Source organism: Lissotriton vulgaris, chromosome 7 (assembly GCF_964263255.1).
Source record: "Lissotriton vulgaris chromosome 7, aLisVul1.2, whole genome shotgun sequence".
Taxonomy (NCBI): Eukaryota; Metazoa; Chordata; class Amphibia; order Caudata; family Salamandridae; genus Lissotriton; species Lissotriton vulgaris.
This window is the reverse complement of record NC_141695.1, coordinates 115819447-115847404: the sequence shown is the minus strand read 5'-3', so window position 1 is coordinate 115847404 and position 27958 is coordinate 115819447. Positions and strand designations below refer to the sequence as shown.

General features: G+C 46.8%; 1 protein-coding gene across 1 annotated transcript in view; it reads left to right on the top strand.

The window, feature by feature from the left end:
* The window catches only part of LOC147700950 (B-cell receptor CD22-like), a 177886-nt gene that overhangs the window by 138661 nt on the left and 11267 nt on the right, over window positions 1–27958 (top strand). Inside the window, exons 6-7 of the mRNA XM_086929782.1 lie at window positions 14553–14694; window positions 16408–16517. Of these exons, the coding sequence (XP_086785908.1) occupies window positions 14553–14694; window positions 16408–16498 (233 nt within the window). The 3' untranslated portion in view covers window positions 16499–16517. The remainder of the gene's footprint in view (window positions 1–14552; window positions 14695–16407; window positions 16518–27958) is intronic.

Genomic DNA, 27958 nt, shown 5'->3' with positions numbered 1-27958 from the left:
CCTCAGTGATTTTGCTTGTGACAAAGGGGAGCCACACATTGATTCTTCAGTCTGTTTGTGACAAAGTTGATCCTCGCCATCACTGTTTGTGCTAGTGACAGATGAGCCTCACATGACATCCCTGTCACTTTAGCTCATCATTATCTTCCTGGTGGAGGTGAACCTCACATTCCCTGTGTTATGAGCCCGTGGTCTCAGCTCGTGTGACTGCTACGAGTTTATCCAGGCTAAATATAAAATGATGGTTGTGCATGGATGAATGTGTGTTTTTCTAATACTAGTCTAGTCTAACTGGTCCTTTGTAGAGCGCTCACCCACCAGTAGGCCTCTTGGCGCTAACTTGACACAGAGTAAAACTCTAGCACGATTAGTAAGCTTTAATAACATCTCCATGTTTTAAATTCTTGTTTTACTTTGCTGGTGCATAGAATTGCACAGAGCAGCTCAGATGGAGGCTTTCATGGTGAGGGGGCGGACTCTAGACGCTCTGACCTCTTACTCGCCTTCTTGCCCACTGCCGAAAGCGCACCATGGCTGCGCAACCGGCGCGTGCCGATCATGGACAGGAGCCATTTGTGAAGGCTACAAGTAAGCAGCATAACACATAAACACAGTTCCAGCAATCCACTGTGGTTTTATTGTGACTTTATTTGGACTAAATACATGGCACCCCACTGTAGGAAGACGAAATTGCACCACAAGTACCAGGAGCCATAGCGGTGACCACGCCCATCTGAGCGGGTACTTAAACTGAAATCTGTGTGCAATCACTGCCATGCAAAACAGCCCTAAAGTCAAGCCTATGAAGAAGAGAGAGGGATCTCGAAACGCGTCGGCTGGAAGAAGCAGCTGTTGACTTCGTTATTGTTGTGCTGCAGCTTCATCAATAAATCGAGTGGCTATACCTACCTGTGTGGGCTTCTGCTGTTTGGGGCAACTCTTTGATTGGATGTATATATGTGTGTGTATATATATATATATATATATATATATATATATATATATATATATATATATATATATATATATATTTGATAAGAGTGACTGACATTATTACGCCAAGAGAACCGGGTTTATCTTGATCAAGGTTGCTTTCAATTCTTTCTGTATAATGGAGAAAGTGCAGAAAGAAAGGCTAAAGCTAAGTTATTATTGTCTAATAATTCCCAATCACATTTTGAAATGAATTATTTATAAACTACTGATGTAGTGATCTGACCACAGGCATTGGATTGTCTATGAATCTGTGTCCAGCTCTGATCCGCAGCATTTCCTTTCATGTGAGTAGGATTAAAGGTCCATTGAGAGGGCTGAAGTGAATCTAACAGCTCACAGCATTCTCTGCCTTTGGATGAAGGATCTATCCAAGAGTTGAATAAACCTATTTTCAGTCTGGTAGTAGAAGTCCAAACAGAATAGACTAAAATTGGCTGAGTTTTATATTCCCTTTCTCAAGCAGCAGTGCAAGGAAGTTCTATTGAATAAGCATCTGCACTCCATAGGTTTTAGGAACCGAGCTCTAAAACTGCGGAGGTAATTTCTGACTGACCGATGCAGTGGGTGGAGATGGAAAACACCAGGTCCAGCCCTTTCTCGCTTCCTTATGGGGTGCCGCAGAGCTCGGGACTTAGCCCTACTCTTTTTAACGTGTATGTTACCCCTCTGGCAAAGCTCATTCACAGTTCCTGGGCTGACCGTACTGTCCTACTTGGACAATGCACAGATTGTGGTATCCATCTCATCACAGGTTGAGAATGATGGCAACATTTTTTGCTGCTGTATGTCGGCAGTCGCAAGGTGGATGCGGAGCAACTGTCTCCACCTAAATTCGGACAAAACGGAAGTATTACTCTTTGGGAAAGAGACCTCCTTTTGGAATGCTATCTGGTGGTCTTCCGAGCTGGGCAACCCTCCGAAGCCAGAGCAGAAGGCAAGAAACCTGGTAGTCATTTTTTACACCAAATTGTGTTTCTCTGCCCAAATTAATGCAGTGACCTCCGGGGGCTCTTTCTTGCTACGGGTTCTCCAAAACATGTCCCATTCATTCCGTTTGACCTACAGAAAACTGTAATATTGGCCATCGTCACATCCAAGATGCATTATGTTAATGTTCTATATCTAGGCATCTCCAAGTATCTGATAAAAAAACTGTAATGCCTACAGAAAGCTGCTGCAAGAACACTTTTAAAAACACTCCTCTAAATTCAAACCAGTGTCCAATCGACTGCATGCCTTCACTGGCTGCCAGTAGAGGAGAAGATCTCCTTCAAGGCATTATGCCGAATGCATAAAGCCTTCACACGACCGGCCCGCTGTATTTCCAAAAACGACTCTCGTGGTGCACGCCAAGCAGAAATCTTGGATCTAGCTCTGCATTTATGGCCACGGTCCCAAGAATCAATAAAGTAAACTGGGGTGGCCGAACATTGGCCTTTCAGGGGGGAAGGCTATGGAACTCTTCCCCTTGCTATCCGCTCGCAGCCGACCCTACAGTTATTCAGAAAGCAGCTAAAGACCTGGCTGTTTCCACTTTAATTAGCGGAGTCATCCAGGCTTCACTCAGCCCGTTGCACTTTTGTTGCCTTTGATCTGCTCAGCGCTAAGACTCCCTCTGATAATGCGCGCTCTAAAAAATTATATCATATCATTGGGACCTGTGTTTGACCTCATGGCCACAGGTTCAAATCCCGGTGGGTCCACTCAGCTTTTCATCCTTCTGAGGTCTATTAAACTGAGAAGGAAACATCATTTACTACGAAGTCTTTACCACTGGTGACGTTTACTACGGTTCACTTACCACGCAAACGTCTTTTCAACGCGGTGCATTCCACGACCGTCTTTACCACGCAACGTTCTTTCCTTCCAGTCTTTGTTTTTTGTCCTGCGTGTTCATCATTAAGAAAAAGGAACTATAAAAAAAGGGGGCTTGGGGGTCCGGGGGGGTCTCCCCCACCCCCCCAAAAAAGCAGATTGAAAAAAAAAAAGAAGAAAACTGAGAAAAAAACGATAATAAGTGCCTCTGACGATCAAGAAAAGAGTCTCCTCAGCGACGTGGCGTGTACGTCATTATAGTAGTCCTGTCTCTATTTTTCAAAACGTGTTTTGACGCTAGTTTCCGTGAAGGGCAGCTGGTAAAAGGCGTGGAGAGGTGAGATAAGGATCCAATGTTTATACATAAAAAAAATATAATTAAAGCGCATTGTAAATTAAAAAAGAAAGGTAATCTGTAATATTGATTTGTTATAAACATCGATATTTTGCTTTGTTCGGCAGTTTGGATTTTTTTTTAGCCTATCAGTATCATTATGTACAGGACGGAAGAGGTTAAGTAACGTAAATTTTGCGGTGTATAATCGTGCGTTGGAAAATGCTTCGTGGTAAAGACGCATGCGAAGTAAAATTCGCGTGGTAATGCCATGCGTGGAAAACGTTAGCGTTGTATTATCATATATTCAAACTGAGAACTATTGAGTTGTGTAACAGAAAGCATCTGTTATCCAGCTCCAAGATACCCTGCGCTTTACAAAACACAATTGTGTTACATGATATCTGGATGTGTAAACTGTGTGTCTAGTGAGTCGACAATCTTGTAATATCTCTGTGTAAATGGTCTGCCAAAGCCACAAATTCCAATTCACTTTCCCCATGCACTAACTAAAAGTAATCTTTCTGGACACTATGTGATTGGATGCTCAAAATTGGGATTTTCTATAAGCACAAAAAAATGACATCAGCCAGCTGCATGCAACTCATGCCCACTGATGGGTTCGAAAAGGAGGGTACAGTGACCATTTAGAAACATGTCAGCCTTTTACGTTGAACCAATAAGCCACAATTCTGTAAAAAGTTAATGGTAAAAATCTGACATTTTTGGGGACCTGTTATGTTGAGAGAATGTAACTTTAATGTAACTTGTACCTTTCTGGAGATTTGCTAAAGATCTGCATTTGTTTGTTATAATGAAGTTATCTCAAGATAGTTCATTTCATTAAAATTAACCCTTATATAATGTATTTATCGCATATTATTAAATGTGTTTCTAAACATCTCTCTCGGGTGACAAGTCCCAGTGTCCACCATGATTATTCTATCAATTCAAAACATATTCCTCTCTGGCATGAAACCAGTTCTGTCTTTGCCAGAATAAATTTGCAGCATAAAGGCATTCACAGTTTCCAGAACTATATGGCTGTAGTGCACATGCTCTCTCTGCACACTCCTGCCATCTAGTGTTGGGTCTGGACGGTTGCAAGTTGTTTTTGTTCATAGTTGTTTTTGAGTTGAAAAACCTGTTGCAACTTCACCTTTAATCCACATTGCACCAAGGGTTGCAGGTTGTTTATGCTCAAAGTTGTTCTTTAGTTGAAAAACTTGTTGCAACTTCACCTTTAGTTCATGAAGTACCAAGACAAAAACTCCACGTCAGATTGTTTTTTCTGCCATCTGGTTTGGGGGTTCGAGTTTCATGTCTGGGACCCAAATCTCGTGCCGCTCACAGCGGACTGCCCCTCCCCCCTCCCGCGGCGCCACCGCTTTAGTGACCGTCATCAGGACTTTGCCCCCAGGAAATGATGGTGAACCTCTTGCGTGCCAGCCGCAGAGTCTTTCTATTGACATCCGAACATCTTGGAGTGCCTGGAATTTAGGACTTGTTGCTCGACTGTGACCAGGACCCTTCACAAATCATCACTGTTGACGAGGCCAGAGAATGACTGTGGGGGTGCTATGGAGAGAACACCCTTCCAGGCTTGCCCTGGGTGCAACACAGAATTCTCCTGACTAGGCCATCACAGAGTGTGTACTTTGTGCTTTTTACCAGAGCATAACAAGGCCTTGTGTACCACCTAGAAGTCACTTTGGTTCTTGAAGACCTCTCTGTACCAAAGGGAGAGGTGCTAGGGACACAACAAAACCAGAACTGAGAGTCACCCGCCACCCCCAACATATTTGAGCAGGAAGATGTCCTCGCTTCTAGGGAGAAGAAGCAGGCCCATCAGGTCTTCGCCCCGCTTGGGGGAACAGAAGCCCAGAAGTGGTAGCCATTCCTCAAGGCCTTCAGTCCAAAGACCAAGGCCACACTCAGGAACCCTGTTTGTCCTCCAACGTGTAAGAGTCATCCCCCACTGGTTTGACCTGGAAAGCCTAGGTCGACCGAGGCGGAGCATAACTCCAGAGGGAGTCGGACATAGAGCACTCATTAGGCGCTGACCTACACGTCTGGCTCGACTGCCAACTCCCTTGAAAACCAGCTGCACGGGGCACAAAGCCACTCCAAGAGTCACCATTGCCTCAGACCTGAAGCACTGCGACACCCCATCAGAGTCCAAGTCGATGACCAGGATGGCACCAAAGTTGACACCGAAAGAACTATCAGCACCGTGCTCTGATACAAGCGAGAACCCGATCATGCTGCTGCTCCTGGAAGCCCTGGACAAGAGACAAAACAGACTCTTCCACAGGGAAGATTTTTACCAGGCCTCAATCATAGGAGCACCCACACACACCCTTCCAGATCCCCAAAAAGAGAAGACTAACTTGTGAAGAGGAACTCCCTTCTCCAAAGAGGGTCAGGAAGAGGGCTTCAAGTCCACCAGCACAGCCCTCTGCACTTAGGGATCCCATACCAACCCTCTACTGCCATGCCCTCACACAGTCTCCACAACCCCTGCCTCAGTCAGTCCACACTCACTCCAGCCAGGAAGGTCATTCTACTCCGGGACCTTTACTCTGAGCCTTTAGCACTGTGGGAGGGAGACTACCCCTGGGAGAACTACAAGGTGTACCTTCCTGATAGTCCAGACTTGGACGCAAACCCTTTAAAGAGTCCTCACTAGGCACAACTACCTTGTACCAAGAGGTGATGCAGGGAACTGCACAGCACTAAACACTTAAAATGCACACGATGCAGGAGGGGCCTCCTCATCAAAACCTCTCCAACAATCAGAGGTGCTTACAGAACTTCGCAGTGCAGCGGGGATGCTCAGAACTTCCCAAGAGAACTTTAAAGACCTGGTGAAGGCCAGGATGGCCACCTGCAAGGGAGTAATCAAATTTAAGGCATCCCCTGGTATACATTAAGGGGCCGTGCTCCTCTTGACTTGCTGGCGGTCCACATAAGAAGGAAACAAGCCTCAGCTCATGCAACTGGGGCTGCTCCTCCAGATAGTAGAGCAAACTAATAGATGCAGTTTGGAAGTGTGTGGCATTGGGGTAGCCACACAACAAAGAATCTCTAACTCGGTTGACTTGTCCTCCCGATGAGACTGACTTCACTGGGATGTAATGGAAGGGCTGATCATGATAATCGGAAAAGGGGCCAGGAACTGGCACCAAATTGGTGATTTCAGATGTGAACATTAGTCTGTGTTGAATGCTGCAGACATATCATTGAGGGACTATCTTCTTGTTACCCTATGATTGGCTGTGAATTTATGACATTTTGGCTAAATGTTCAGCAGCATCTGTTAAACGTCAGTTCGATGGGTAGTACCTTTTCGGCCTGCAGGTCGATACCATGCTCGATAAAGAAGGACATGAATGAAAGCAAAACTAAGAGCGCCCTGCAGAGCTCGGCACGTGCCTTTCATAAATTGTAGTACAACAGGGGGTGGTGATGGATTAAATTGTAGGCAAGAAGAGTCACAAACACCTAAGCCCTCCTAGAGGCAGGGCTACCAGCAGGACCGAAGCACCCAGGAGATCTAGCCTGCACAATCTTTTGCAGGGTAGATACCGGGGCAATGGTATGGGTAGAGGTCAATCCAAAAGGGGCGTGACTGCCTACAAAGAGTGACTTCCTCAGTATCCCACCCGCCCCCCCATCTAGATCATACACCTGTCAGAGGGAGGGCTGAAGTTCTTCTTTCCCCACTGAGTGGAAATATTCTCTTGACAAATGAGTGCTCTGGGATACTACCCAGAGTTCCACACCACTAAACCATTCCATCTCATTGCCTCGTCCCCAGCTGCGACCATCTGGGTCTTCGAAAGGAAGGCATACAACTGCTCCTCACCAAAATTTCTCTTCAGCTGGGTCCTCCACACAGGCAGAGTGAAGGAGTTTACTACCTGTACTTTTTAATTCCTGAAAAGGACAATATTCTACAGCCAATCGTAGATCTCAGCTCTTCAATCGCCATATCTTAGCGAATAATTTCCACAGGACATGTTATGTTAGTATGAATTTGTAGAGCGCACGTTCACCCTGGGGTTTCTTGGCGCTGTGTACCACTGGGGAACCCGTCCTGGCTTTTCCTGTGAGATGGTCCCTATTGGGCATCCCCAAGGTGAAGCCAGGCATCCCCGGTAGTGAGGGGGCCGTTGTGGAGATTAAGCAAGCTATTGCCCAGAGTTGCAGCGTGGGACCCATGGATAGAGAGGCACCAAGGCGAGATTTATCGAGCCCGCTGACATTGGTTCCGTACCCTGCCGCGTCGGGAATTGAACCCTGGTCCTGGGCCGACCTCTGCTTCTGGTCTGCCGCCTCTAACCGGTGAGCCACACTTCTCCACAGGACATGCCTGCAGGATGTCACCCCTCTGCTCATACGAGGGACTCCATGGGGGTCCTCAGTATTCAATTTTTCTCATCCGTATACATTCAGCCCTCCAGCAGAACTTCTGCATTGTTGTAAGAGGACACCAGCACCAGTTCAACATACTCCCTTTCAGGGTTCACTCCGGCTCCAAGGGTGTTTACGAAATTCCTAGTGGTGGTGGCAGTCCATCTGCGCATAAATGCCCTATATATCATTCCTATCTGTACGACTGGCTGATCAAGAGCAACAGCAGTGTGTTTGTGCCACAAGAGAAGGGTTAACCATCATTGTAAAAAAAAAATGTTTTAAAGTCCCACATTTATCCGCTGCTGATTCAGCACTTTCAACGGTCACTCTGAAACGCGGGCATCTGAGAAGCCTATCCGAACCAAGAGAGGATGGTGGAAAGATGGCTACCCAGCTGAGGTTCTTAGTAGAAGTTCCTGTTTGGGGATCACCATTTGGTGTATATCACTGCACATGTACCTAGCCATCTGCCCCATTACGAAACTCCATTGCATCGGAGGCAACACTGGCTATCCTCTATATAAAACTGGTTGGTCTTTTTCTTTATTGGATGCAGAGGCCCTGATTCTCTTCGGCTCGTCCATGAAGGCCCAGACTAGAACCTGGAGACCGGTGAGGCACTAGAGACATGCTTGGGAAGGCGCTTTTGTGGAATTCCAGCTAATCTCCCACCCTTCGCCCTCACCAATGCCTGCTGGAGTAGATCCTAGGTGCATGATTACTGAGATGGTTAATTGACCCAAAAAGGTTGCACACAAGAATGCCTCACAGAGAAATGCCGCATGAAGCCCCACTCTGTCTGCTGCCCAGTAGCTGCAAATAAACTAAAGGAGTGACCCATCCTCTGCCCACAACCAGAGCAGGCCTGAGGACTACCTAATGCTGATGCAACAACCTGCGGCGACCAAGGACAGTCGTGGTGAGTATGCCCCCCAACATGATGTGGCTCTAACCTGACCGCTGCCACGCGACCAGCCCTCAATCTAGCCCTGTTTTCCAGGGGATTGCTAGACTGTTGCTGCTCGCGCAGTACTGCACCTTAAAATCCGCAAGCTGGCTAGCTGCTTGTTTCCTTGCAGACTGAGCCGGCTCACGGCCTGCATACCTGAACTGGATTGGCCGCACTCAAATAAATCCATCTGCATCCAGCCACTTCTCCTCCCTCACGTTGGGGCCACTGCCTACACCGGAAAAGTCTTTGCCCAACCGCTAGGCCCACGTTCTCATGCCCACGATCCACAGGGCTCGTTCTTGGAGCTCCTTAACAGCCGGAACAACGGATCCAAGGAAGCTTCACCTAGAGCCCACAAGTTCACCCATATCCTTGCGAAAACACGAAGGTTCACCCCAAGATAGGACTAATCACTACTGTTCATGGAAACTAAGACTGGGTGACCTGACGCTTTGCATATAAAAGTGAAGGACTCAACACTGAAGCTCTTTATTTGAAAATAAAAAAAGGACTTAACGCTTTTAAAACTAGTCCCCATTGCAGCTAATAATGCAGTTATTGTGGAATGGTTAAAATATGATCCCTGCCATAAACGGGTCAAATTCCTTTTACCTCTCCTATTCAGGCTCTTCCCAATCCCAATGCACCCCCTTAACACCTGACATATCAGCTTCTGAGCATATGAACATGATCTGAGCCTCAAGGAAAGCATCTGTGACCCATGTTGAGATTTGTAAGGATACCTGGACTGACCCCACCCCACCCCTCCCACTCAGTCAGTCGCATCTGATCGCATAGACATGGAGACCAACCCCCAAGAGCATCTGTCAACATATTGACGCAGGTACGCTGCCATTCCTTCAGACGTATATATTCCCCATATCTAACAAAAAACACATCCAAGAGCATGACACGAAGACTTCTAAAATCTAACCCAGACATGCTAAATTCTGACCCGTATTTCTGCTTAAAAATTGGATCTGATTTTCTACACTAAAAGAAAAGCACAATGGAGGAATACCACGCTCACTCAGCTCCAGTTCACTCTATCCAGGAAAATTCCACATGGGTTCAAACTCTTGGTTTCCTCACTCGCTTACAAAGCTAAGTTAACCATATCCTAATACAATAACGGGATCATCCTCATCCAGTCTTCAGACCGAAACCTCAAGTTGGCTTTTTTAAGAAACCTTCTGTATCATCAAAAATTCTTTATCTACTAAGGAACATGCCCCATTCCATGGCTATATAGACCCTGCAGGCTCCCCTCAGGAACTCACAGTAATGTCCCCTCAAACCCTACCTCCAGTAAGCTCCACCCCCACCCTCTTCCCTATGCTGTGCAACACACACACCGCCAACCCTACACCTCCTTCTGAGGAGCATAAATTCCTATCCATGTAGCTCCAAACTAGACTACCACTTTACTACCTAAAATAGCAAACACAGGGACTCACAACCAAGGAAATAACCACACTCTTGGATACTTAGAAAACACTTAAGGCTGGCACACAACAGTAGAATCCAAATTTGGACCTACAACTACTTTAATACAAACTCTGGCTGTACTGTGTGTTGAGTCATTAGAAATGGACTCGGTTTTCATCTATGCAAAATGAAATAAAAAGAAAAAATTGAAGAACTCTCTGCTCTGGATATGGACTTTATATCTTTCCCTATTGATTAAATTTTGTTGTGTAGTGCACCTGCGCTTTTGTTTGAAATTTTTAGATTCCGCGTTGGAACTAGCACTGTGACGGTGGGTGCTATTCGGTGTGCACACAGACCCCTGCAAGTATAGAAGGGACTAGACTGATGGAGTGACATCAGGGTAGATGCTGGCAGTTAAGAGGGTTCCACTGTTAGGTTTATTGTTTATACTTTAAGACAAAACTTCAATATTTGATTAGCATCACCTCAGAGCTGACAAAAACCTGATGGCACTACAAAACATATGTGAGAAATAGCCACATTCAAGTTTCAGACGCTAAATATCGCTCTAGACCACCTTCATGCCTCACTACCAACGGGATCCCAACTCTCAACCTCTCCCCAGCTGAGATGGAAAACAAGACCCTACCCTAACACCCACACTTGGCCCAAAAATACTCAAAGAGCCTGTTTCCAAAGGTGAAATCCACACCTCCTCCTCTCATATAATTCTACAGATGTAGACCAAATACAAATGATTGTTAGAAACCCACACAGAGAACCAAGGCTCAGTTACAGAACCACAAACAAGTCCAATCTCAAGCAAGTGCCCATCACTCAAATAAGCATCAAGGACACCAAACCGTACTTGACAAGCCTGTTACTCAATTACAGCTCGGTAGTGAAACACGGAGCAGACATAACGGACCTCATCCTGGCACACAAGCTGGATATACTCCTCCTTACAGAAACTTGCCTAAATGAGGCCTCCACACATACCGTTGTCTTACTAGTTTCACCTAACCACGACATTATAAGATTAGATCGAACCAGCAAGCCAGGCGGAGGCATTGCTTGTATACACCGTGAAACAGACACACAACATTGCCCTATCCTCATGTGAATACTTATGCATTCATATTCTGAACAATACCAATCCAGTTGGCAATTGCACACCATCTACCATTCACCAGGAGATAACTTTACATTCATAGAACAAATAATGGAAATCATCTCTACCAACGCAGGACAACACTGCACCCAGGTCTTAATCCGAGATTTCAACCTCCACTGGAATGGCCCAGCAGTCAACAACCTTAAATCCTTCCTTGCTGACCTTAACTTGACACAATTCTGTGGCATATCTACCTACAATTTGGGGGTGACTTAGGACATTATTATTGCCAAGAGTAAAAACTTCCAACTGGAATCCATCATCCCTTGTTATTGGACAGATCACCACCGCATCACTTTCCTTATCACAGAATCTGTGACGACTAAAAAGGCCCAACTAAAGAAACCCAAACACTGGGAAAGGAGCTTGTAAAGTGCCATCCTGAATAATCTAACATCCCTCACCAACAATGTCTTCCTACCTCACCTGGAAATGGTAGATGTGCATGACCTCACAGCCCATTACATAATTTGATGCTGAACATTCTAGACACAATAGCACCATTAGAATTAAATACAATGTCCACCAAAGATTCCAAACCATGCTTCAATGACCGCTTAAATGCAGAAAGACGTAAACTCACTCTAGCTGAACGATCCTCTAGATTCTCCCCATCCCTTGAACACCATAAACACTTGAGATCATTGAGGAGCACTTACTGGAAACGCATCAGAATCTCAAAAGCATTAGTAGCACAAAGCCGGGTCCGAGAGGCGGGTATGTGGGATAACTGTGAAGGCTAACGTAACTGCCGCAAGATAAGACAGATGGTGGACAGCAGGTGATGTCACTCGTATAACTATTGAGGCAAAAGTTGAGTTATGTTATTATAAAATACGAAAGCAAGATGATACTTATTTTTGGATACAAAAGTAATGCCTAAAATTGTCCTATATATTGGAAGATATGCTGCCGGACCGAAGGTTGTCGGCTAAATAGCTGTGTAATCCTTGCCTTGGCTGAACAAAGTTGGTTGTAGCCGGCCCCAGGGTTGTAGGCTTGATATTGTATTTTATCAAGATGTCAATAAAATCTTGCGTTAAAAAAAAAGAATCTCAAAAGCAAACTTCTTTAGAAACTAATTCGAGAATGCTAGAAATTGTACAGGGAAGGTATTCAAGTTCATCAAGCTACAATCAAATGGACAACCCAACCCTTCTCCTACAGGCTCAAATCCACAGGTAAACTTTGGGGACTTTCCTTCCTTCTTTGATGGAAAACTATCCAAAGAGCGTTTTTTATTTTCCCAATATCATTTGCGCTGTTTGACCAATCTTTGCGAAATTTTTAAAACTAATGGAGCTGTTGGTCAGCTTCTGTGTTTAAAGTTTCAGAGTGATTCGTCAAGCGGGGACTGCAAAAAAGCAATGGTCCCAAAACATGTTTTCTCCAAGATAATTTCCATCGGAAACTTTAGACACTGCTACTGCCCGAACTGACACCACATTTGGCAAAAAGATAGCACTTGGTTCAGAAATCACTCTTTTAGTTAAATGGTGTAAATCCATTCAATAGTTCCTGGGAAATTAAACTTTTCTCAGATATATAAATATCCCTGTGGAGGATCCACGAACCCTCCCGATCTGGAGCCTGCCATCTGTTTGGCTGCCAACAGTTACAACCAGGAAGTGTTGGCAGCTATCTTGTGACTCTGTCCAACCGAGTCACAAGAAAAAAGTAAAAAAAGGATTAAAAACAAGAAAGGGGGCAGGGCAGAAACACCCTGACAACCAGGCCTGCTCAGGTGGTCCCACAGGGACCCCAGGGCCAAACAAAACAATTGTTTGTTTTAATTTTTAGCTGCGGTCACGTTGGGTTAGCGTATCCCGCTGAAAATGTTTAATAAAAAAAAACAAAGAGCTGTCTCCTGGGCTTAGTTTCTTTAAAGTCCTCAGGTGGTCCAGGTTCTGAGGGCAATTGAAAAAAGATATGCAGGGACCCATGGTGGCCCCGGGGACCGCCACCTCCTCGGGAAATAGTCATTAAATGCGGGGGCACACAACCCCCTGCAGCCATGGGGACCAACACCCCCCCGGGGCTTTATTATTTTTTTTTAAAAGGTCTTGAGGTTGCTCCTGTTCCGAATGCAGCCCCGGGGACCACCACCTTCCCAGGGTTATTTTTAAAAATAAAGTGTGGAGGGGGCTCTAGCATCCCACACAGCCCTGGGTACCACCACCTCCCTGGGGCTAAAGTGGAGATGGCACGGGCCTTGCATGCCCCCCTCCAGGCGCCCTCCATGGCTCTGGGGACCGCCACCTCCCAGGGCCGGCTCCAGCAATGTCTCAGGGTGCACGCCCGGGGATATTGCAGTTTGCTATGGCATGGCGGGAGCAGCGCTCCTGCCATGCCTTAGCAATCACTGCTTGGCTTCATGGAAGGGAGAGAATAGAAAATGCTCCTGCTTCCATGAAGTGAAGAAGAATGGCTTTTGGGCAAAGGGAGCTGCATATTAGCATGTAGGAACTCACTCATACAGTTAATCATAGAGCCACTTACTCACCCAATCAGTTACTCATACAAATAGGAACACATACTTACTCAGCTATACTGTCACTGACAGAAGCACACACTCATCTATATGGCCAATCTCACATTCACTCACTCAAGCATACAGTCACTCATATACTCCGTCACTCACATATACTGTCTTTCACAGACTCATTTACTCACCCATACTGACACATGCACATCGACACAACCGTATAAACATTCACTCACTCATACAACTTTACACACACGCAACAGTACCCCATACTGCCACTGACGCACCCACTCACTGATCCATACAGCACTCACACACCTCCTACTCGACAAACAGACACCCAGACAAACATAGACATAGTCTGACAACCAATCAATCACCCATATAGCCATTCGCGTACCCAGTAACACACTCATACACCCACTTGGACGTTCACTGACAGATGCACGCATTCACACAACCCATACATTCACTGAGACACTGAATCACTCACTTATACAGTCAGTCACACACCCACTGAGTCATCCATACAGTCCCTCAAAAACCCACTGATTCACCAGTACAGCTTGGTATATGTATTGAACACTCATAAACTTTTAAAGAACACTCAGTCACTGGATCAGGTCATCACTGATGTCGTCAGTGATGTCCCTGACCATGTCATGAGTTATCTAATATGAGTTCATAAGCAGTGCATTGCGGGGGCGCAAGTTACAGTTCGCTTAGCTAACTATAAAGGCTGAATTTCTCTGGTTCTATACGAGTGGATTGTCAGATTAACTAGAACGTCCCTCTAACCTTTGGTTTGGGTGAGCGTCTGTGCAAGCCTGGGTGGCTTTCAGTTGGAGCCTGGGTGGCTGTCGGCGCGAGCCTGAGTGGGTGTCGGTGCACGTTTGTGTGTGTATATCTTTCCACAGAGGCTTACAATCGCATTTTTCTCACACAGTGTTCTGGCGCGCTATGCCCACCACCACCTCTGGGCTATTAGCCATGTACATCGGGATCCCGGCCGCAGTGCTGCTGCTCATCATCCTGGTGCTCAGCGTTGTGATCAAAAGACGTATGGCCAACCGCAAGAAGGCACCAAGGTGAGTCCTGCCCAGAACCAGGGACCCCTCCTCAGCCCCCACCCAGAACCAGGAGCCATATCTGGATAGGACTTGAATGTATGTCTCGCACAAGTGGTACACGGGCGAAGGCTGTCGTGCATCAGTTGGTGAGCACTGATGAGGGTACACCCTATCTGGGACCAGGGGTGGAGGCCCTGCCTTCTCTGGATACTTGATGATGAAAGTACTTGCTCCATGTACGGGGAAGGCTGTCCTGCCCTCTGCAGGTGGGGTTGATGCGAGTACAGCCCACGCGAACCAGGGGTGGAGGTCATGCCCTCTGTTTATAGGTGCTAATAGGACAGCATCTCTCTCCCTGGGCCTGTGGGGGTGATGGAGACCTTGCCTTCGAGGATGGGTGCTGATGTGGGTGCCCTTCACTAGGGGCCAGTGTTGGGAGTTCCAAGTGGATGGGCTGTGATGTGATCAAAGGATCAGGCATGGAGGTCTGTGACCCCAATCTCGTTGGACCCCAAAGGAGACCTTCCTGTGCTTCACTGTTTCCCATGGTCACCCCCATGATAGGTTCCCCAAAAACCATTCTTCCCTCCATTAACATTCCTGTGCCTGGCTGTTTGATGGGATGAGGTTTTACCATCTGCTGAACATTCATCTCACTTCTTCGACACTTATTACACTCACTTAACTGGTCTTAAACCTTGTCTTCTTGTGAAATCCTCCTTCCTGTTTTCACCTCTTCCTTTGGGTATTTGCCCATTTTTAGTCCAGTTGGGCATGAACTATTTTCCTCCTTTCTTATACTTCTGTTAGTGTAACTAACCTGGTCCTAATGACTAGAACAGAAGAGTCCAGTTAAGCTATAGAGGTTCATCCTATGCAAACTGCAGCCCTGTGGGTGTCCCAGTGAAGCTCTTCAGGCTATATAAACCCATCTTTATTTGACAGAAATGCTTAATAGTGACCCCTGACAACGACCCTCCTCATTTGGCAGCACTAGAGGCATAGCAGCCGTACATGGATGCCATTTTGAGAAGCTGATAATGCACTGATTGGAATCTGGGATGTCACCCCAGCGAGAGCCTGTATTGTGTGCAGAATCTTTGATGACCTGTTGGTGATGACCGATCCTTCCAGGGCCAGATGACCCCCAAGACCTGTTCTTCTCCTACTGTAAGATGTACTCACTATCCGGAACGCCTACAGCCCCCCACCCCACTGTGGCGAACATTCCATCACAGATTACCCACAATGCACCCAGAAGTTAGTCACAATGCCCCAAAGAGGCTTTTCCTACAACCTTGTCCGAAATAGGAATGTTAAATAGCACAGAGTTGGCCTGTCTTGCAAATTATACCTTACTGTAATATTCTTCAAAATGTTCTATTTTGAAGAGGTCTCTCCTCGTGTGTGGCCTTTCATGGGCATAATCCCTCCTCTTGTTTGGCCATGTTCACTTTTCAGCTGTAGCATGCTCTCACCTTATGGACAGGTCTCTCATCTTGTTTCTCCATGATCTCTACTTGTCTGCCAGCACAGTCTCATATGGTTCATCCTCCCTTCCCACATTGACAGAGGCTTTATCTCTTCATTTTGCCCTGACTTTGATTAGATATGCAGCATTCCCTGACGTATGGTCATTGGGCGGAAGTAGAGTTCCAGAGTGTTAGCCACCGTAGGCTTTGGTAGGTGCTCAGGACTTTAACTCTACATCTTCTCTGACTTCTTTTTCAGCGATGAGCCGGAGCAGCGGAGCCCCATCTACAAGGGGAGCCAGGAGTCGCTCCCCTCCAGGGTTGGAGACACTGAGCCCCTGGTCATCTAATGGCTGCACGCAGAGCATGGTAAGGCGCCCGCTGTGGTGTGTTTACATCACTGGCAATGTTCTGTGTGAGTTGGGATCTCTAGGGTAATCAGTATGTGTGGCCTGTTAATTATTAGGTTCGGTGCACTCCGCTATTGGCTATAACCCAAACGTAGAAAGCACAGCTCCAGACTTGTGGTTCAGCTCTTTGGGAAGGCTGTGTGTCCATGGTAGTGGTTGAGGGCACAGTGGAAGGGTTGATGATGCTGATGTAACTGCTGGTGAGAGGTGGTAGGACTGTCAAAGAGATATGATTGGATTCTTGGGTGAAGATGATTGGACTGATTGGCGGTGGTGGTAGTTTAAGAACTAAAAGTGTAGCCTTACAACCTAGCTCAGATCTTTCTTTTCACAGATATGAAGATAACTCCCTTATGTTGAAGTCTGTCATAGTTGTGTTTAGTAAACACTCTGCTTGTAGTGTGAAACTTTTCTAAACGTATACCGTGCGCAGCTACAGGCTTCTGGTGGTTGGGCTCAGAAACATGCTCTACAAAAAGAAATCTTATGTTAGAAGTCTGCCATTGGAGAAGTCTATGTCCCTCTGACTAGGTCACCCATAATGCCCCAGTGCAGTCTATGTCCCTCTGACGAGGTCACCCATAATGCCCCAGTGCAGTCTATGTCCCTCTGACGAGGTCACCCATAATGCCCCAGTGCTCCATAGCATGTCCACTATTTTCCGTCTTCTTTCCCCTCGTTTAGCCTGAATGCATGCATGAGTTCAGAGTTTGGCCTCCGTCTACAATACTGTTGGTTTATAGGTTCTGCCGCTTGCACTGCAAATTCCTGTCATCTAATGTTCGTTTTAGAATACTACAGCTTAATATTCTTGAAAGTCTATGTTTCATACCTGAGCATGCACAGAATAACGTCATGTTTCCTAAAACCCATTATGCAGCAGTACACGGATCCTAACTCTGTTTATATTTTTTCATCCTCTGGTACAAGTTTTTCCTCCCTCTGAGTGCCACTTGAGCACTGTTTGTAAAAGGAACATTGACATTGCATTGAAAAGAAACGCTGCAAGCTCCTGGTGTATGAGAATGACTTAAGAATTATTTTATATAGATAATACGAAAGAGAGAAGAGCGATTCCCTGCCCCTCCCATTCCCTCCTCCACACCTAGTGTAGGGCTCCTTAGATCAAAGCAAGCAGTATTGTCCCAAGTAGAGTGCCTAGGTCATCACCGCAGGATTGAAATTGCAGATAAGACGCTACCCCTTGTTATTGGGTGGAACATGATACCTCTTTGGAGTCCGGGCCATCACATATATGTTGTGTTGTACCACTTGCCTGTAGTTTCCATGGAGGCACCCGGTGTATTATCAATTTTGTTTCTGATCAATGTCATGGGACTCAGAGGGAGATATAGTGCTCTATATCAAGATGCATTGTCTTTCTTTTTGTTGTTGAGTCTTGTCGTATTTCTGTTACGGCTTGCTCCTCAGTCTCACTGTGGTTGAGGGGTCTGCCATGATGAAGCCATCTGCCAATTTTCCTCTCGTCTTTGTTGTGGACTCATTACTGGGTCGGCAAGCGTTCTTTTGTCTCAAGTCCCCCGTGATTGAACCCCGGCTGCATGTTCCAAGACTGGTGGCTTATGTTATCTTGTTCAAATGCAGTGCCAGAGGTCAAATCCATATAGAACTGGCTGTAGATCATATGTGTTAGCATAGATCGCCATCTGATGTTGGGTCCAGATTTTTGTACTTTGTTTTTCTTCGGAGAAGTCTTTGTAGTCACTCCTCCCTTTGGTGATAGTGTGCATGGTCATTGACTCCATCCCCAGATTGTTGTTTTCCGTCATCAGGTTCGGATGTGTATTGCTGCGCTCCGGTTTGCTATAGTTTTCTAACCTCTTCGACGCACAATCCTCTACCCTCGATGGTATTGTCTTTTTTTAATCGGGTTTCCCATTTTACGCATATCGTGTAGACCGTAAAAACCTTCGTTAGCGAACTTCGAGGCAGGCCATCAGGCTTACCGGTGCGGACCACGCCACAGTCGATGGAACGGACTCCGTTCAAACTATATCCCAGGTGTTGTGCTAAGTTTCCATGCACCGACTTGCATGAGGTCTGCAACCTGTGCTTACCCCCAGAACACGAAGAAAATCCTGCAATACCTGTTGATCGTTCCGATCGAAGAAGACCATCCTTGATTGTCGGGGGTAACTTCACGAGATGCAACTTGGCAGCGGCTCCGTACTGGACATCTTCGGCAAAGAAGAAGAACACCGTTCTGCCACACACGCCGAAGAAGAGCTGGTCTCCATGTCCGAAGCCGACTCCGACATGGAAGAAGACCTGAACCTCACCCCAGGTCAACGTACAGTGAGTACATATCCCCATGTACCCACTAAAACTTAACATAAGGCTCCGGTATCACCCTCAAGCTCCTTTTGACAAACAAGTTTCAGATGCCCCGCCCTCTAGTCCGGCTTTGAAACTAAAACACAAGCCTTCCACCTTTGGCTCAAGCCGGCCCTATTCCGGGGCCGAACCAACACCTTCGGCACCGAAGCATAAGGACAAACATGTGCCACTTCCCATGCCGCCGACTCAGAATCGCTCCTGCCCTGAGTGGTCGCTCCCTGGTCTGCCTCTCTGTCGAGACGCGGTATTGTAGATCAGTGCTGCATAGCGAGTAACTGTGCCATTGTCATTTCGCCTGGAAGCTTATTTGTTTTAATCTCGCTTGCTTGTACCATTTGTGCCTGCATTTGAATTATTTGCGCGATATCCCCCGGCGCCCTGCTCTGCTCCCCCCTCCATTTTGTCTCTGTTGTTGTTGTTGTGCTCCCTGAGCCCGCCCCGCCTCCCAGCTGAGCCGCCCTCGCCCCTCCCCCTCCACTATCCATATATGACAGTAGCTCATGCGTGCAGCGTCCACGCGCAGCGTTCGCGCCCAATCCGCGCCGAAGGTGCGCCAAAGGTAAGCCTGTCTACGCCCGTCCGCGCCTGGACCGCGCCCAGCGCCAGTCCCCCTGGCCCTCGCATTTCCCAGCCCTCCCGCATTACCTACGATGCCACCACCCTCCTAGCCCTTAACCCCGGCCGCTCCCCCAACTGCGTCCAAGCCGCTCCTGGACACACCCATGGACCTTTCTCATGCTTCTCCTGCAAATTCTTCTGCACCGTCAACCACTCCGCTACGATCACACCTCAGTTTCCCGACACCAACCACCTACAATGCATCTTGCTCAACACCCGATCGGTCCACAGGCACGCCATTGACCTATGGAATCTACTAGACACCATCTCTCCGGACGTCGCTTTCCTTACTGAAACATGGATGAACGCCTCCTCCGCCCCAGACATCACCATTGCCATCCCAGAAGATTATAAGATCATACGCAAGGATCGTACCGGCCACACAGGAGGAGGAATCGCTATCGTCCACAAGAAATCCATCCAAATCTCAACCAGCTCTGACGTCAACCTCGCCAACTCTGAACACCTTCACTTCCAGATCCACATCGACCCCAAGACCACACTCAGAGGCACCCTCCTTTACAGGCCTCCAGGACCCCGCGCTCAATTTAGTGAGGACATCACGGACTTCATCACTCCACACGCGCTCCCCTCCAAAGATTACATCCTTCTGGGAGACCTCAACTTTCACCTTGAAAAGAACAATGACCGCAACTCCACCACCCTGCTGGACAACCTCGCCAACCTCGGACTTAAACAACTGGTCACTTCCCCCACCCACATCGCAGGTCACACTCTCGACCCTATCTTAACCTCCAGCAATCATGTCTCCTTCAGCCACACCACGAATCTCCTTTGGACTGACCACAGCTGCGTTCACTTTACCTACAACAAGCCCAAACCCAACAACCACCCCCAACCAACTCTGCAAAGAAACTGGAACAAAATCACCATCGACCAGATCTCCTCATCGCTTCTCCTAAACCCCCCAGCCCACTCCTCAAACCCCGACCAAGCCGCCACCAACCTCACCCTATGGCTATCCAACAGCGCCGACATCCTAGCACCACTGAAAAAAAGACAAAGCAAACTTGGCAGCAAGAAGGCCTCATGGTTCAACGATGATCTTAAGAAATCCAAGAAACTCTGCCGCTCCCTTGAGAAAGTCTGGAAAAAAGACCCAACCACCAGCACCAAGGACGCCTTCAAAAACGCCACCCGCATACACCATCAACTGATCCGAAAGGCCAAGAAAACCGCCTTCAAGGAACGACTAGATAACAACGCCCACAACAGCAAGGAACTTTTCAACATCGTCAAGGAATTTACCAATCCCTCGGCCAACTCTAACGACATCACCCCCTCTCAAGCCCTCTGCGACTCCCTAGCCTCATTCTTCCACAACAAAATTGCAGACATCCACAACAGCTTCGACAACCAACCCGAAGACCAACCCACCCAACCATCTGCTGGACCTTCACCCCCCTCAAACGTCCTTAATGACTGGAACACAATCTCCACTGAGGACACCATCCGCCTGATGAACTCCACAGACCCATGCCCTCACCACATCTTCAACAAAGCAGACTCCATCATAGCACCGCACCTCCGAGACGTCATCAACTGCTCCTTCAAATCCGCCACCTTCCCGGAAAGCTGGAAACACGCTGAACTCAGCGCCCTTCTGAAGAAACCCACAGCGGACCCCACCGAACTCAAAAATTACCGCCCCATCTCGCTCCTTCCATTCCCGGCCAAAGTCATCGAGAAAGCTGTCAACAACCAGCTCGCCGCCTTCCTCGAAGCCAACAAATCCCTCGACTCCTCACAGTCCGGCTTCCGAGCAAAACACAGCACTGAGACCGCCCTCATCGCAGCAACAGACGACATCCGAACTCTACTGGACAATGGAGACAGTCGCCCTCATCCTCCTCGACCTCTCCGCAGCCTTTGACACAGTCTGCCATAGCACCCTTCTACAGCGCCTCAGAAAACATCGGAATCCAAGGAAAAGCACTGGAATGGATCACCGGAAGAACCCAGAAAGTCCGCCTCCCACCATTCAAGTCAGAGGCCACTGAAGTCATCTGCGGCGTACCACAAGGATCTTCACTCAGCCCCACCCTTTTCAACGTATACATGAGCCCCCTCGCAGCCATCGCCCGCCAACACAACCTCAACATCATCTCCTACGCGGATGACACTCAACTGATCCTTTCACTCACCAATGACCCTAGCACCGCCAAAACTAACCTACACGAAGGAATGAAAGAAGTAGCCGAATGGATGAAACACAGCCGTCTGAAACTGAACTCTGATAAAACAGAAGTCCTCATCTTAGGTACCTCCCCCTCCGCATGGGACGACTCTTGGTGGCCAGAAGCCCTTGGAAAAGCACCCATCCCGACAGACCACGCACGGAACTTGGGCGTCATCCTGGATTCCTCACTTTCAATGAACAGACAAGTCAACGCCGTCTCCTCATCCTGCTTCAACATTCTTCGCGTGCTCAAAAAAACATTTCGTTGGATCCCCACCGAAACTAGGAAAACGGTCACCCACGCTCTGGTCACGAGCCGACTGGACTATGGAAACACCCTCTACGCCGGGACTACCGCTAAACTCCAGAAAAAACTCCAACGAATCCAAAACGCCTCAGCCAGGCTCATATTAGACATCCCGCGTAAAGAACATATCTCTGGTCACCTGAAAAACCTCCACTGGCTTCCCGTCAATAAGAGGATCACTTTCCGGCTCCTAACCCACGCACACAAAGCACTCTACGAAATCGGACCAGAATGCCTCAACACACGACTGTCCTTCTACACCCCCTCCCGCCAGCTTCGTTCTTCCAACCAAGCCCTTGCCACTGTACCTCGCATCAACAAGACCACCATGGGAGGTAGATCCTTCTCCTACCTGGCAGCTAAAACCTGGAACTCACTTCCCACTTACCTTCGCCTTACCCAGAACCACCTAGCATTCAGAAAGCAACTTAAAACGTGGATATTTGACAAGTAATTCCCCACCCCTCCTTAAGCGCCTTGAGACCCTCTGGGTATGTAGTGCGCTATATAAATCCTTTGACTTGACTCTGAAGACTCCACAGCCTAAAATGGACAAAACTAAGCATTTTGATTCAAAACACTCGGCACCTAATGACACTGAGCCCAGTTCCTTAATGCCGAAATCCACTCCGAAAGGGACAGATACCCGTACCAAAGAACTTCCATCCGAAGACACACTGGATCCAAAACAAAAAAGACTTGGTATTGATCCAAAAACGCTTCTAAAGAACAAGAGATATGGGCACGAACACACCCCTCCCCCCCCTTACATACCTCCATCTCCTCCCAATTCCCTAATTACACCAGCAAATTCACCACTTCCAATGTCACCTGACACACAGGATGACGATTTCACAGATGGGGATGGGGATTGGGATGGGAATAGGGAATATGATCACCACATCCCTCACAATCCAGACATACCACAGGACACTGATGCCTGGGATGATTATGATAAGGATTCAGACCAACCTAACGACCAGGACCTTCCCCACCTGATGATAACATTGGCTTTACACAACTTATCAGCAGGGCTGCCCAGTATCACTCACAGAGGTCTACTAATACTTTACCCATGCTGAAAGGTATGTTAAAGCATACCGACGAGGTATTCAAAGACCCAGTTAGAGCCAGGATACTGACACCTAGGGTTGACAAAAAATACAAGCCCACTCCTACAGACCCTGTATAACTAAAAGGTCCGTTACCATTAGACTCTCTTGTTGTGTCTAACACCCGCAAAAAAGATCTCTCTCTCAAACTAAAGGCAACTCCGCCCCCTCCCCCCCTCTGGATAAAGAGTCTAAACTTATTGATGCCTCTGGCTAGAGAGTAGCGTCACAAGCCTCAAAATATTGGCGTATTGCCAATGCTCCGGGTCTGTTGGCACACTATGATAGGGCACACTGATGAGTTGGAGAAACTCATGCAGCATTTACCATAGGAGTATAAAAATAAAGCTAACTACCTCAGTCAAGAAGGGAAGCTCATCACCTGCATTTCCATAAAGTGCGCCCTAGATGCAGCGGACGCAGCTTCTTGTTCTATTAACACTAGCATACTGTTGCAGAGACACGTGTGGATTCGCATCTCTGGATTCAAGCAGGAGATACAATCCTCCATACGTAATCAGCCCTTTGATAAAGAGCATCTTTTCGGGCCATCAGTAGATACTTCATTAGAAAAAATTAAGAAAGGCACCAAAACTGCAAAATCCATGGGAGCCCTACAACCCCCTTCTAGCAGGGGCTCCTTTTGTCGCTTCTTTTACAGGAGTGGTTCAAAAACACTGTTGTCAGAAAATCCCTCCTCCTTAAAAGTGGAACAACCAATCTAACTCCTCCAGAGGATATTTTTGAGGAGGCTACAGAGGAAATAAAAACAAGGGAAGAGACAGAAGTAACTCCACCGGCACTTCACCTGCCAATAAACAGTGACTTCCCTCCATTACCCCCGATCATTCCACTCCTGTCGGGGGTAGGTCTCTCACTGTTCCTACCTGTTTGGAACTCAATCACCTCAGACAAGTGGGTAATACAAATTATCCACCATGGTTATTGCCTGGAACTTACCAGTACTCTGCCAACAATCCTTCCGAGGCAGTGTGCAATGTCACCAGAACATCTCACCCTGTTGAAACAAGAAGTCCTCTCTCTATTAGACAAACATGCAATAGAACCGGTCCCATAACGTCATCAGGGGACGGGAGTATACTCCCTATACTTTTTGATTCCGAAAAAAGACGGCTCCATCAGGCCCAAATTGGACCTAAGACAGCTAAACCTCTACATTCAGTCGGACCACTACCACATAATCACCCTTCAACAGGAGCTCCCATTACTTCAGCAAGCCGACTTCCTTTCCACATTAGATTTAAAGGACACCTACTTCCCAAATTCCCATTCACCCAGCTCACAGGAAATAATCTCAGGTTCGTGGTAGACGGACAACATTACCAATTCAAAGTCGTCCCATTCGGGATAACTACAGCACCAAGAGTCTTCACAAAGTGTCTGGCAGTAGTCGCAGCTCATTTAAGAAGAGAACACATTTGCCTCTTCCCTTACTTACATGACTGGCTAATAAAAGCCAAGTCACAACACAGCTGCTTTCACCACACTCACAAGACAATTCAGCTGCTTCACCACTTGGGATTCACTGTCAACCTCACCAAGTCTCATCTTCAACCCTCCAACCTGCAAACGTACCTAGGAGCAACAATAGACACTTTCAAATCTCTAGCGTACCCCAACCCAGTCAGAATACGCAACATGCAAACCCTAATATCACAATTTCAACTGCTTCACTCACTACCAGCCCGACTGTTCATGCAGTTGATCTGAATGATGGCATCTTGCATTCTAATTGTTCCTTACGTAAGACTCCAAATGCGTCCCCTACAGGAATGTTTAGCACGTCAGTGGAACCAGGCTCAGGGTCCGTTAAGCGATCTGGTGTTGGTGCACAGCTTCACTCATCGCTCTCTGCAGTGGTGGAATACACAAAATCGACCCGGTTCCACAGATAGTGCTCACAGCAGACTCATCCATCACCGGTTGGGGAGCTCATCTTGAAAAACATACCATTTAGGACATGTGGACTCTACAAAAACTCCACATAAACCATCTAGAGCTGCTAGCAATTTTTCTAGTACTCCAAGCTTTTCAGATACATCTAGTAGGTAAAGTCTTCCTTGTTCGTACAGACCGCATGACAGCGATGTTCTACATACATAAGCAGGGAGGGACACACTCTACAGCTTTCACACCTCGCTCAAAGCATATGGAAATGGGCCATACCTCAAAAAATATATCTCCTTACTGAACATTTCCCAGGAGTAGACAATCAAATTGCCAATCTGCTCAGTCGTCAAACACAACAGATCATAAATGGGAACTACACCCTCAAGTTCTTCTCCCATTTTTCCAAATGTGGGGATTTCCAGAGATGAATCTGTTCGCTACACACCTTTACGCAAAATGCAGAAACTTCGCGTCCAGGTGTCTACACCCAGTGCCCAAAGGCAATGCTCTATGGATCAATTGGTCAGGGATATTTGCCTACGCTTTTCCACCTCTCCGGCTAATTCCATTGGTGGTTCGAAAGCTCAATCAACATTCCCTCACAATGATCCTAGTTGCTCCTACATGGGCTCGACAACCATGGTTCATAACACTGTTGGAACTATCAGTATTTCCTCATCAAAAACTACACCTCTTCCCCTAAGCTTCTCACTCAGGACCATGAAGACATTAAGCATCCATATCCCAGTAAACTCAACCTTGCGATCTGGCACCTGAAATCATAGTTTGGCTACCTTTAATCTCCCGCCAGACTGTATGAACGTCATTAGAGAGGCTAGGCACCCTACCACAAGAGCATGCTGCGCAGCAAAATGGAAACGATTTGTAATTTATTGTAATAACAATCAAATAAATCTGCTTGATGCTTCAATTCAAAACATAATTTGCTATCTGTTACACCTACAAAGGGCTAACTTGGTGAGAGTGCATCTTGCTGCACTAGCGGCTTACCTACAAAACAGACAACACTTGTCCTTGTTTCGTGTGCCCGCTATTAAAGCCTTATGGAAGGACTCAAAAGAATCATTCCTCCTAGACTTCCACCTTCTCTCGTGTGGAATCTTAATATAGTCTTTACAAGACTCATGGGCACGCCATTTGAGCCTTTGCACAAATGACAACTACAGTTTCTGACTTGGAAGGTAGCCTTCCTTATAGCCATCACATCTCTTAGAAGAGTTGGTGAGCTCCAGGCACTAACTATATAAGAAGCATTTTTGCAAATTCACAGCAATAAAGTGGTTCTTATGACTTACCCAAAATAATTTTTACCCAAAGTCGTTTCTGCCTTTCATCTCAACCAGTCTGTTGAGTTACCAGTGTTTTTTCCTCGAACAGGCTTGGTAGCAGAACGTGCTCCGCACACATTAGATGTGAAAAGAGCGATACTTTATTACATTGAAAGAACTAAATCTTTTAGGAAAACGAAACAACTTTGTTGTTTTTCCCCCACCACATAAAGGCAATCCCATTTCAAAAGCCGGTATTGCACGGTGGATAGTTAAGTGCATCCAAATATGCTACCCTAAAGCTAAACGCACCTTAACAGTTCCCTCTACATACAATTCTACACACAAGCTAGGGGCTTCTATGGCATTCTTAGGGAACATACTCTTAGATGACATCTGCAAGGCTCCAACATGGTGTACACCACACACATTCACGGAGCACTATTGTGTAGATGTGATAGCAAAAAAGAAGCTAGTGTGGGTAAGGCAGTTTTAATAACACTATTTCTACCCACTGCAGGAGATACAGGTTAGCAACCGCTGGGAAAATAACTGCTATGTACTCTATGCTAACACCCATGATCTACAGATCATATGCCTCGAATGGAAAATGCTACTTACCCAGTATGCATCTTTTCTTGGCATATAAAGCTGTAAATTCTAAGATAACAATAGTATGTCTATTGACTCTCTGACTTGTATACTCACTAATTAAGAACTAAAAAACTGGACCATGACACCTTTTTTCTTTCAGAACTTATGTTTCGGACAAACTTTATCCTCAATGAGACAGTAACTGTTTCAATGTTAACTCATATCACAAGGGTCAAAGTGAAAATCATAATAGTATTGCCACTAATAGATCAATAAAACTTATGTTGACTATTTCTTCCACCCAGTTTGTGGGTTTTGATGCCGGATGTAGCCAAATGGATGACTGATAACTGTCTCAATTAACCCGTTAAGCGCGCCGCAAATTCGGAGGTAGTGCGGAACGTTCCATTGCGCGGGCGGGATCGGAAACGTTCAGCGGACGTGCGCAGCACTAGCGAGGTAGTGCATGCGACGTCCGCTGTACGTTCGCAGCACTTAAGGGGTTAAATAATATAAATTCTCTTGTTTGGAGAGCAAACCTCCTTGTGGCCACATTTGTGGTGGCCTTCCGATCTGGGAAGCCCACTGTACTTTCCTCCTCAGCCAGGAACCTAAGTTTGAGTTTTGGCCAGAAGCGATCTATTGTATTCTCGTGTAAAAAGTTAGGGTCACTTGCTTCACTTTTACAAGGACACTTAGAGAAATGCTTTTGCTCCTTCTGAATTCCACTGACAAGACGGTTGTATATGCTCTAATCACTTCTTGATTGGCCACTCTTTTTGTTTGTCTTCTATCTACCCACAGCTTCAGTTCACAGCTCTGCTCCCTACTTAATTGCAAATATACCTCCTACCTCCCCAGTAGCCCTTCTCAGTACCTCAAAGGGAGCTGCACTTGTGACTCATTAGAATGTAATTTGTCTTTAATGATATGTGCATGGTTTTCATGTGCCTTTCTAGTAAGGGTCACACTAGCCTTCGAAACCGTATCCAGCCTTACCATCCCATCCAG